This window comes from Balaenoptera ricei, chromosome 1, assembly GCF_028023285.1.
Source record: "Balaenoptera ricei isolate mBalRic1 chromosome 1, mBalRic1.hap2, whole genome shotgun sequence".
Lineage (NCBI taxonomy): Eukaryota > Metazoa > Chordata > Mammalia > Artiodactyla > Balaenopteridae > Balaenoptera > Balaenoptera ricei.
Window position 1 is genome coordinate 162,680,601 of NC_082639.1, and position 12,780 is coordinate 162,693,380.

At 38.8% G+C, this 12,780-nt stretch overlaps 1 protein-coding gene across 1 annotated transcript in view; it reads right to left on the reverse strand.

The window, feature by feature from the left end:
* The window catches only part of FH (fumarate hydratase), a 42,098-nt gene that overhangs the window by 13,608 nt on the left and 15,710 nt on the right, over window positions 1-12,780 (reverse strand). Inside the window, exons 3-6 of the mRNA XM_059940746.1 lie at window positions 7,567-7,677; window positions 5,870-6,046; window positions 3,330-3,512; window positions 977-1,142 (exon numbers count right to left, since the gene is read on the reverse strand). Coding sequence (XP_059796729.1) covers window positions 977-1,142; window positions 3,330-3,512; window positions 5,870-6,046; window positions 7,567-7,677 — 637 coding nt within the window. The remainder of the gene's footprint in view (window positions 1-976; window positions 1,143-3,329; window positions 3,513-5,869; window positions 6,047-7,566; window positions 7,678-12,780) is intronic.

A 12,780-nucleotide genomic window follows, 5' to 3' on the forward strand; every position in this document is an offset into this window, starting at 1 on the left:
TTCAAGAAGTCCTAAAGGGGTAGAAAATCTGATGATACTAGCACACTTAAAAGATAAAAAGAAGAAGTACAATAAATGTTGAAAGAAATATAAAATATTGAAAGAAAAAACATTATCCTACTGCAAACACCTGTGTATGATGCCTGACTACGCTTCAGTAAAGAGGCAAAGTAGGTAAAGTTCACTCTGCTTTATTCCACACTCCTTTCCTAGTACAATTTTCCCCCCATTTTAGGTGTTCTATTCTCTTCTCTAGCCAGGACCCACAAGGTCCTCTGAGAGATTAGGGAGCCAAAATGAGTTAGACATTCTCAATCTCTCCCATGTTCAAATTTTTAAAAATCTACATATTCTAAACCCCATAATACAGTTCTTCTTGATTAAAATTTGATTAAAAAAAAAATCTCTGCTAGTAAGCAATAATGAGCATTGTATAATTATCTGTACCCTAACTCTCTGGTAATATCTGTGTCTTAATAAGAGTTTTCTGGAGATAATAGCTCTAATAACAGTTATCATTATCAAGAGCACAGTACTCTACTAAAGGAAAGAGAATTCAAAAAGGTCATTAATTCAAAGAAATGTCACAGCATGCCATAGGAAAAAAAGAAATTAAGCCTGTCAATCTCTAACGTATTTGTCATTCAAATGAATTTCTCAACCATCAGTTGATTCCTCCTGCTTTGAAAATGAGTATTCAAAACAGCTTTAAATGGAAAATAATTGAATACTACCAGATAGTAAGCAAAGTTAGCACTGACAGATTTTAATAATTACATGCTGTATGAACTTACAGATAGAAAACTTTTAAAAAGCAAAAGGTTAACATTACAACTTCTGAAATAGACACAAAGTACATGTTTGATGGGAAAATATTATTTCTAACTTTAAATTTGTTCAGAATTCAAAGCAGAAACACCCAGAAAAATACAGACTAGTATAATGGAAATGAGTAATAAACCGTGTTATCACCTACCTGTGAGTGCAGCCACTTTTGCGGCAACCTTTTCTGCAAAGCCAATTCTAGTATTTAAACCAGTACCGACAGCAGTGCCCCCAGCTGCGAGCTCATAGATTCTTGGCATGGCACCTTTTATTCTTGTTGTTGCATATTTCACTTGTTGAACATAACCACTAAATTCCTGAAAAGCAAAAGAAATTAAGGTGAGAACATATAATTTTCTAATGGCATACAAGTTACTCTAACTACATTAAATTCAAGTTTTTAAAAAACACGTTTCAGGTACAAAATTAGAAGCTACTCAAGTGGTAATTGTATTATTTAATTCATATGATAAACAAAGAATAGGAGAGAAAGAGAATTTATAAGCCTATCAGGTAGACAATGCCACTGATAACATGTGGCCTATTTATAAACTAGTCTTTTAATAGAAAGCAAAGAAAAACAACACAGGAAATTTAAAAAAAAACTTTACTAGATTAAATTATCAGTTTATTTGTAAATTATTTATTTTTTGGTGTATCTCAAACAACTCTGAGAAAGAAAAAAACTGAATCCCCTCAAGAAAAATGCAAACATAGAAATATCCTCCATACAATTTCAGTTAAAAAACCTGATATGGAATTTGAGGATGTTTTACAGGGACTCAAGAAGCTACGTGACTCACTGAACAGCATAAGAAGGTAACAGGTAAGAGTTAAGACTATAGCTTCAAGATGCATTTTAATTCTGCTATTAATGCCACACTGGTTCACAAAGTATAATATCCTTTAAGTAAAGTAACCACAGAATTGATCACGTTTAGAACATAGCAAGGGCCCTATCAAGAATTATGCAGGGACAGAAGGCATAAACTGGAACTCAACTGAGCAAGCCGGGATATATGGTTACACTAAATCTTTTTTCCTGCCTAAAAACACTGAAAAATCATGAATACTTTTGATTAGTACTAGGATTTCACACTGCTCTAAAGAAAACGTTTTAGAAGATACAACTCCTTTTAGGTAGACTTGGCTCCATCTGATCTAACATCACTTACATATATACTGGCTGGATTCACTTCAGGAATATATTTTTATTGAGGAAAAAAACTGCACTCAAAAACCTCAAAAGACAATTACAATAAAAGCAAGTATAAATGCTTCTGATAAGATAAAATCAAAGAGAAAAATAAAACTTTCTGTCATAATACGAAGAATGATGATTTTACATAGGAGGCTGAGTAAATGGCCCAACCGGACTTCAGCATATAATGGTTTTCCTACATGTAGCACACAAAAAAGGGAGTATCCAGAGGGATACTCAAACGTTTCAAGAACATATACTGTATCTCCTTAGAAATTATGCATGGTACTAAGAGCCAATGATGTAAAGAGAAATACAATACAGCCTAAGAAACAACTTAATTTAGCAAGCTCAATTTATTCATATCATCTGTAGGTCAATTAATCACTTCCAGTTTTCCTCATTCCTTCCGTGATAAAGTTAAGGTAAATGATCAAGTTTTTTTTCAGTGTTTGCTGTCATCTGAACAAAACTACAAATGAAATCTTTCCAAATAACCAGCAGCCAAACTCTCTCCCTCACCTGAATTTCTACAAAAATACTGTTATTGGATACCTATCCTTTGATACTTGATATAGAATTTGCATATGTCTTACCTCCCAAACTGGAGTGAACTTACTGAGACAAAAACTGTTCCTTGTATTTCCTTCGCAATGCATACTATTAGGCATTCTTTAAAGTATCAATAAAGAAACATAAAAATACTTTCTGGTATTTTGGAAAAGAGAGTAATACCTCTTTTACATGTGGCCAAAACAATTTTAAAGAGTAAGATATGCCCCATTTAATCATTTTAAAATTAATTTTTAAAGAACTTACTAATTTTGAGTAAGAGAGACAACGGAAGAAATTATGATAATGATACTGATGAAGATGATGATGACAGCTAACACCAACATGTGCTTATAATGTGTCAGGGATTGTTCTAAACACTCTACATGAATCAGCTTATTTGAACCTCCTAACTATCCTATGAAAGAGATATTTTCCTCATTCTACAGCTCAGAAAACTGATGCACAGAAAGGCTAAATAATTTTCCTAAGGTCCAATAGTTTGCACATAGCGAAGCTAAGATTTGAACTCAAGTAGACTGATGTGGAGTCTGGCTCATAGCCAGTATGCTCTGCTCTTCTGAGTGGATACCAATAAAAACTGACTACTGACTGGTTAGTGCAGAATCATCTGTCACTGAACTGAATTGTTATAAATTTGGCCTTTTAAACCAGTGTGATTTAGAGGGTAATATGCTGGCCATTTGTACCAAGCCTGCAATTGAACCAAATCTAATCGCACACAATATACCTGCCCAAGAGTAAGTGGAACAGCATCCTGTGTATGAGTACGCCCAATTTTGATGATCTGGGCAAATTCTTTGGATTTTGCATCAAGGGCATCATGTAGCTTCTGTAGTCCTGGTAGCAGTACTTCATGAACTTCTATTGCAGCAGCAATATGCATTGCTGTGGGAAAAGTATCATTTGAGCTCTGTTGGAAAATTTTCAAAAGAAATGTAAAATGTTAAATCAGAGACAAAAATAAACCAAACTTGAATGCCTCAATTAAAAATCTCACTAAATGACTACTCAAAACTTGGCATATTTAGTACTCAATTACATTTACCTGTGGCAAGTCACTTAGGATCAAGTAAGAAGCAACAACCTGATTTCCTTTGTGGAAGGTATTTAGGACTGTATTACATATACCACCTACAATGAATGTATTATATATTACTATATCTGCCTGCTAAGAAATGACAGCAAGACATAGAGAAGTACAACTAGCAAATGTATGTAAGGATAGCAATAATAAAATATCTTACAGTTAAATAGCACATACAGTCTTTCACAAACACCTCTTCCTTTACTAAACTTGAGGAAAATTCTGTGAGGTAGGTCACCACTTTAAAAATAGAAAAGCTAAACTGTCAAAGAAATTATGTGACTTGCCAAAATATTTACAGTTGGCAGAACTGGGACCTGACCAGGTAGTCTAAATTCCATGCTCTTTCCTCAACTGTAAACCCATACTTTTAAATTACGATGCTATTTTAAAAAATATATTCATTACTCATTTGTTAAACTTTGTATTATGGACATTATCAAACTACTTACAAAAGTAGGATGAATGGTATAATGAACACTCATGTATCTACCACCTGAATTCAAACAATTAGCATATAGCCAATCTTGTTTCATCTGTAACTCCACCTCACTCCTCCATCTGACCATACACACTAGATTATTCTGAAGTAGATTTCAGACTTCAGTATATGTAAAAGATAAACTCATATTTAAAGGCAAGCCTTCGGTTTGCAAAATCCTTCATACAATGGATTTATGTGAAAAAACTTCCTCACTACTTAAAAATATATTAAATTATACTCAGAACCCAGATCTTGGTTTCTAAATATCACTTTCCAATAAGTGATAAGATCCTCCAAGAGCTCTTTGGAAAAATGAGTGCTTATGAGGGCTGGGGCAGGAAAAATACAAGATAAGAAGCCTGGAGCATCTTGTAGCGCAAAAAATTAATAAGTGCCTTAAAAAAAAAAAGGATGGTGGCATGTCCAAAGGACACAGGAGCCAACAAGCTGTAGCTTTGTGGCAACAATATGAGTAGCAATATAAATCCCCAAAATACTGGATTATAACCTTAAGAAAAAAATATTAATGAATTCATACTGATATACATAAATGATTAAATAAATGTCAGGGGAGAGAGAAGACAGTATTCCTTACAGAAAAATTTCAATTAATAAATGTAGAAAGAATGAGGGAAACAGAAAATCACTACTGAAACACTAATGTAGTAATTGTTATTGGCAAGATCCACTGATGAATGTTAAAATTAATAGGCAAAAGTTTAAGGAGAAAGAGGCTGTTTGCATAGCCTCAAAGTTCTCTATTAATTCTGTGGTGATCTTAACACATGTCCAAAAATTTCTTGATACTCCTCCCTTTAGGAAGTGGAGCTTAAGTGTAGTAGCTGGAGTACAGGCTGGACACAGTGGCTTACTTCTACCAAATAGAGAATAGAAGATGGAGAAACCAGGGAGACACCATCTTAACCAAGTGATTCAAGTTAACATCACCAGTACCAAGTCATGTTGCTATCGTGTATCCCGATACGATGCCAGAAGAGCCCTTCATTTCCATAACAGTCTTTCCAAAAATCCACAGTCTCAGTCTAATCATGAGAAAACAACAGACAAACCCATATTGAGGGACATTCTATGAAATACCTGGCCACTGCTTTCAAAAATCACAAAGACAAAAGACAAGCTCTCACAGATTAGAGGAGACTAAGGGGATATGATGACTAAATACAATGTGGAGCGTGGACTGGATCCTGGTTAAGAGAAAAAGGAGATCAATAGAAAACTAGGGAAATCCTAATAAAGCCTGTTTAATTAACAGTCTTGTACCAATGTTAATTTCTTAGTGTGATAAATGTACCAGGGTTATGTAAAATATTTAATATTAAGGGTAGCTGGGTGAAGGGTATACAGGAACTCTGAAATATCTTTGCAATTCTTATAAATAATTTTATATTTCAAAAGAAAGAGTTTTTAAAAAATAAATCAAACAGCGAAAATATACATATATACTAAATTCAGGTGTCCTAAAAGTGATTTTTTTTCCCCTAAAGGTGCTTTTCTTGAAAATTTAAGACATAGACTTAAGATTCCTAAAAGAAATAAGGAGAACATACAAGAAGTCCTTTCCATTAGAGAATGTAAGCAGAATGAACACTCCCTGTCAAAAGTTAATGCCTGTTTTACAAGGAAAATCTCAGGATTCTTTTCAATTTATAACAAAGAAAAGAAGAGATCATATACCGACCTGGCTTTTATTAACATGATCGTTGGGATGCACGGGTTTCTTGCTGCCAAGTTCACCTCCTAGCATTTCAATTGCTCTATTGCTAATGACTTCATTTACATTCATATTTGTCTGGGTTCCTGATCCAGTCTGCCATACCACGAGAGGAAAATGATCATTTAATTTACCTTCAGCTACCTGCAGAGCAAAATGTTAAAAAATGAATTTTAAAAAATAAGAAACATTCATTTACCTATTTAAATCAAATATGATTAAGTTGGTACTACTTATAGTACTATTTTAAAGGTATTCACTTTTTTCATATGCTATTGATGGTGCCACATAGTTCGCGGTTGTCCAGCAAACTGAAGCTCCTGCAGTCTAACCACTGCTACTTTAAAAGGTGAAAGATTATCTATTGTGAATGGTATAACAATTTCACTGACTCCAAATGAAAACTGAATCAAAGATATCTTTCTCCTATGTCTCAACTGCCCTCTAATAATATACAGACAGACCCACCCACCCATTAAGGCTGGCAAATGTGTTAAGTCTCTAGATAAATTTACTGTTGGTACTCAGCAGGAATATCCAACAGATGTTACAGCCAGAGTCAGCATGATAATGAACAAGTGCCTTAACAGTGTGAGTTCACTAATAGCTACTGCATCCCACACATGTCCTATGAGTAGCAACCTCCAAGCATAGACATAAATATGGTCTAGATTTGTCCCTATTTTTGTCATATTTTTGTACTTTTAGTTAATTTGTTAGTTTTTGAATTATAAGCTTTCTAAGAGAGTGGGTGCTTAACTTCACCTTCTGGAATGATTTTAGCTTAAAAAAAATCAGCATGCACTTTAGAAATCTATTACCTTAAACAACTGGTTCACTTTAAAGTAAAACTTTTTTCTTAGTTGTATAAAAATAACAGGTGATCAGTGCAAAAACTTCTGAGAACTAAGAAAAGTATAATAGTCATCATAGTTCTACCCTCAGAAGTAAAGATGATTAGCATTTTGGCATCTCCTTCTAGTCTCTACTTCAAGCAATGGAAGTATATATGTAGATGGAAAAAAACATGTTTTTCTGTTCATTTTTTCAAAACAAAATTAGGATCATAAAATACATGCATTTTACAATCTTTCCTCCCCACCTCTTATATGGTAGGCTTTGTTCTATGACATTCTTTAAAAAACTAAGTTTCCATGGCTTCACAATATAACTTACATAAGCAGCTGTTATAATAAATAGTACTGCAATGAACAACATTATATTCAGAGCTTTTAAACTGTTATCTCTGACTGTTTATCTTTAATTGTGTAAGCAATTAATTATGTTATTAGTGAAATAGTGAAATTACATTCTCCACACATATTATCAAATAACCAACTAGCTTTAAAAGGAATCATCTATACATAAAACAAGAAATCAAATATGTTAAGTTCAAAGAGTATCTCTTCAAAAAGTTTTCTTTAAACTATATAAAGGAAAATAAAGAAAATTAAAAATAAAAGGTATAAAATCATCCAGAAAATTTGCCACAATATTTTAAGCACCATATTAATATCCTCACCAAATAATAATGCTGCCACCCTATGTTGAAACTCATTAACTCAAGAATTCACAGTGCCCCTTTCCTCGTGCCAGCACTTATCATTATCCAGCAGTTAATATGGGTCTGATGCCATTAAGTAAACACACTTATCACCTCTTACCTCATCTGCTGCCTTCATTATTGCATTAGCAATCTTTGGATCAAGACCATAATCCTGGTTTACTTCAGCAGCTGCTCGCTTCAAGATGCCAAATGCTTTAATAACTGGGATCTAGAGTTAATCAGAAAAGTATCTCAAATTTGCAATTTTAGTTAAGCATGAAAGTTTAAGATTACTATCTTATGCAGGTACAAAACCTGTACATAAAACAATAACTTAAGTAACATTATGACCCTAAAATGTTTAGGATATAGAGAAAGATTAAAAATAGATATATAAAAACCAAGAATCATCATTTATCTATTTGTTTAGGGAACCAAACAAAAGCAAATACAATGACTTTTCATAGATATGTACGTATGCCTCACACACACATATACACACATTCACACATATATAATATACCATTCGTCCTATTTATTATAAGACATTATAATGTATATGTTTTTATTTCATATATTTAAAATCAAATGATAATCATTTCACCAGCCTACACCATTATTTCCCCTCACTGGATCCGTGCTACATTATAATTTTTCCTTCTCTTTAGAAAAAACTAAAAATAGCAAATAAAATAAAGGTAGCGGGCTTCCCTGCTGGTGCAGTGGTTGAGAATCCGCCTGCCAATGCAGGGAACACGGGTTCGAGCCCTGGTCTGGGAAGATCCCACATGCCGTGGAGCAACTGGGCCTGTGAGCCACAACTACTGAGCCTGCGCGTCTGGAGCCTGTGCTCCGCAACAAGAGAGGCCGCGACAGTGAGAGGCCCGTGCACCACGATGAAGAGTGGCCCCCGCTTGCCGCAACTAGAGAAAGCCCTTGCACAGAAACGAAGACCCAACACAGCCAAAAATAAATAAATAAATAAATAAATAAATAAATAAATAAATAAATAAATAATAATAATAAAAAAAATAAAGGTAGCAAAATGGTGCTGGGAAAACTGGCCACATGCAAAAGAATGAAACTGGACCACTATCTTATACCATACATAAAAATGAACTCAAAATGGATTAAAGACTTGAATGTTAAGATCTGAAACCATAAAACTCCTAGAAGAAAACATAGGCAGTAAGCTCCTTGACATCAGTCTTGGCAATGATCTTCTGGAGGAGTCCAAAAGAAAAAGCAACAAAAGCAAAAATAAACAAATGGGACTACATCAAAACTAGAAAGCCTCTTCACAGCAAAGCAAACGTCAAAAAAATGAAAATGTGGCAGCTGGAGGGTGCAGGACCTGAGTGCTGGAAGCCAGGGCCCCCTCACCGACAGCGGCCCCGCGTGAAGGCCAGAGGCTGCCAATGCCTCCAAGGAACAGGGTGCTGAGGGGCCCAGGGTCCAAGCACCTAGCTCCTCAAGGGCCACAGAAGCTCCTTGCTGCCCTGGAGCACCGAGCACGGAAGCATCAGGCCAAACGGGGCTTCAGGAGCCTACCTCCACCACCGCTGAGACAGCCTGCGCCAGGGGCCTGCTGGGAAGGGAGCGAGCAGCCCAGCCAGGCCTGGCCTGTGCGAGGCCCTCACCGCTGAGGCCCAGGGTGCTCTGACCTGGCTGGCATCTGACTCTGCAGTTTTGGATTTTGTGGGTCAAATTTACATACATATGGCATATGGGCAAGGCCTCATACACTTATACCTGTAAGTGTAAAATGGGCTTGCCTTGGAGGTGGGGGTGTGTACACATGAAGTCAGTGGCTCTTCTGTGAGCTGAAGAGTCTTAAAGCGGAGCTGTCACCTGCGGCTGCTGTCACAGTATGCTGGCAGGACAAGCGACTCGAGCGTTTCGCTGCCCGATTTGAGGCTCAGTTCCTCCCTCCCTGCCCTTCAGGGCTCACGACAGGTGACACACCCAGGCCTTGACTGTGTTTCTCCTGTTAGCAGGACCTGGGCAGCTCTGGCTCTCCTAGCTCCCCTGGAAGCTCCTTTGCTTCTCTTGACCTAGAAAAGGGGTTGCCAGGCAGAGTGCTGATTGGGCGCTCAAAGCCAGCGGTGAAACTGCTTCCCTGTCTAGGACAAGGGACCTGGAGAATGTTCTGTGTGGGACAATGTGCTGTTAGGGTGCCCCTCAGGCACCACTTCCTCTGCCCTCCGGTAGTGCCAGGACCATGCCAATGACGTTTCGCAGCAGCCTTATCGTTCACAGGTGCCTCTCTAGCCTGCACAAATGATTGACAAGAGATCACCCAAAGGATTCTTTCTAAAGGTTTTTGGGTTTTGTTTTGTTTCGTTTTGGTTTTGCACGTGACAGTGTTTGTATTGAGGATCTTCTGAGGAAGAAGGGGTGTTTTAGGGGTGGTGCCTGGGTTCCTGGCCTCTAGTGCCCCACCCCCCTCAGCACCCCACCTGGTACCTTTGCCATGTTGGTGCTGAGGTTTCCTGCTTGATGAAATCAGATTGTTTAGAGTAAGAAAAAGGAAAGGGCTTCTGATGGCTTTGCCACAAGCTTACCTGTGGTTTCAATCTTGGGAGGCCACTGCTGATGCCATCACCACTATCTCCATGCAGCACTTGCTGGGCCCTGGGCCCAACTGTCCCCTTGGCTTTATGAGTCTGTTTCTGCTTCCTACACCCATACCCGCAGTGTGCAATCTTTTGAGATTTGCTCTGATCCTGTTGCCCAAGTAATAAGAGCTATGTTCTCCTTGACATCTTACTTCTTATGTGGGAGCCCCCAGCTCTTGTCTGACAGCTTATGGATAAGGATGAGACTCAGCCATTGACTAAGCCCCAGAAATCCACAAAAATGGCTGCAGACAGTTATGTCTGTTCCTTCTCTACCCTCACTCCCACCCCTTATACATGATATCCTATACTCTGAAAGTCCTGCTAACTGCAAACGTGCCAGAGTATTAGCCAATCTTTGTACAGAACAGTGTTCTGGAACAGCAGAACGAGTCTTGGGTCAGGAAGCAGGGCTACACTGGGTTTGGGGTACTGTAACTCCATCTCCATCTGGGGCTCAGCTTCAGTGTAGCTGAGGGAGCCACAGACCAAGATGAATCGGATGCTTGAGTTTTTGCTTCTTCCTGTATTTCCTTGAAGTCGATTCATTATCTTACACAAATAGCCTACTCTTTCAGCCCTTAACTTAAATCCTTCAGATCATTAAGTTCATGAAGAGTACTCCTGAATTATGTTAGGAATTAGACCAGAGATGGCAAATGAATGGCACATCATTTCCCCTCTTCCCCCATGGTAGGTACCACTAATCTGCTTCAGAGTATTTCCTGCTAAATCCCTGGTATATATTCTCATTTCTCAAGATTCCCCCAGCAGCCAGTATAAGTGTTGAGACCTATTTGCCATCCCTGGCTGAGGGGATACTACTCTACTCTGCTGAGGAACACAAGAGCTGCCAATCCCATACGGGGTTTGCTGAGCTAACGAAGCACGGGGAAGAGGTGTAGTTTCTGCCTGCCCCCAGCAGGAAGGCTTGCAGTAGCCCACATGATTGCCTGCCCCACTTCAGTTACCTCTTAAAGTCCTACTGTGGGCAGGGAGGGGACTGTTGGAGTCCAGTGTGGTGTGGGAAATCACAGCCGCACAGGACAGCAATGCTCAGAAACCAAGTCTAGCCGCTGTGCAGCTGCAGGGAGCACGGTGGCCCCAGCTGTGCAGGGTAGAACCTCTGCTCTCACCTCCAGCCGCCTGTCTCTAGGCACCCAGGCCAGGCTATGGATGGGGATCCCCTTCTTCTTCCTCTCCACTGGCCAAATCTTATCAACCACTACAGCTGCTCTGCTTTCCAAATTCAGCCCAGGTTCCTGGGTGCTGCCCACACCAGCCAGGGTCCTGGGCCAGGTGAAGAGGTGGCCTATCCATGAGTGAAGGCCAGTTCCTTCCTCACTGGGGCGGGTCTTATGCCCCAGTTTTAGGACCAAGAGCTGTGTATTGGTTTCTTAGATTGCTAGCTTTTCCTGCAGGGGACCACAGCAGGTGAGGCTCTGCTGACAGTAATTTGCGTTCAGGGTCTTGTCCAGCTGAGAGCTTTGTGTACACAAGATTCTGAGAGGTGTCAGCAGTACTTTTTAAAATCTGTTTTCCGTGAGGTTTTTGGACCATGGGCTGAGCTCAGGCACTTTCTGTAAGAGAATGTTATGTCTGTAAAGATGGTTATTTCCCCTCCTCCACCCCCATCATGGCGGCCCTGTGGAAGGCTGACCAGGCGGCCAGTGGAGCTACCCTGGTGTCTATGGGGGAGGGCGAGGCCTGCTGAGTTGGTGCTCTAGCCCTCTCACCTTGCACAGCACAGAGGAGGTCACCCCAGGGACGGCCAGGCACCTGCCTGAGGGAGGGGTGCTGCCTTCTGTCCCTGTAACTGCTTCCATTATGGCCCAAACTGGCCGCCCAGATTTGTTTGAAGCTGTGCTGACAACTTTTTGGTCTCCTTTTGGTATGCAGAACAGCCAGGGCCTTGATTTTGATGTATTTTAAAACCACATCAAATAAAGAGTCTGCTGCCTTAAAAAAAAAAAAAAGAAAGAAAATGGAACCCACTGAACAAAAATATTTGCACATCATATATCTAATAAGGGGTTAACATTCAAGATATATAAAGAACTCATACTACCCAGTAGCAAAAAACAAACTGATTAAAAAATGGGCAGATGATGAGAACAGACATTTTTCCAAAGAAGATATACAGATGGCCGACAGATACATAAAATGATGCTCAACATCACTAATCACCAGAAAAATGCAAATCAAAACCACAATGAGATACCACCTTAAACCTGTTAGAATGGCTATTATCAAAAAGACAACAAATAAGTGTTTGAGAGGATGTGGAGAAAAGGGAAATCTTGTGCGCTGTTGGGAGGAATGTAAATTGGTGCAGCCACTTTGGAAAACAGTATGGAGGTTCCTCAAAAAACTGAAATACGTCTACTGTCTGATCCAGCAATTCCACTACTGGGTATTTACTTGAAAATGAAAACACTAAGTCGAAAAGATATATGCATCCCCATGTCCATAGCAGCATTATTTACAATAGCCATGATATGGAAATAACCTGTATCCATCAATGAATGCATGGATAAAGAAGATGTGGTAAAAAAATACAATGGAATATTACTTGGCCATAAAAAAGAATCAAATCTTGTCATTTGTGACAACATGGATGGACCTTGAGGGCATTACGCCAAGTGAAATAAGCCAGACAGGTAAACACAAATACCACATGATCCCACTTATATGTAGAATTTAAAAAACAAAAC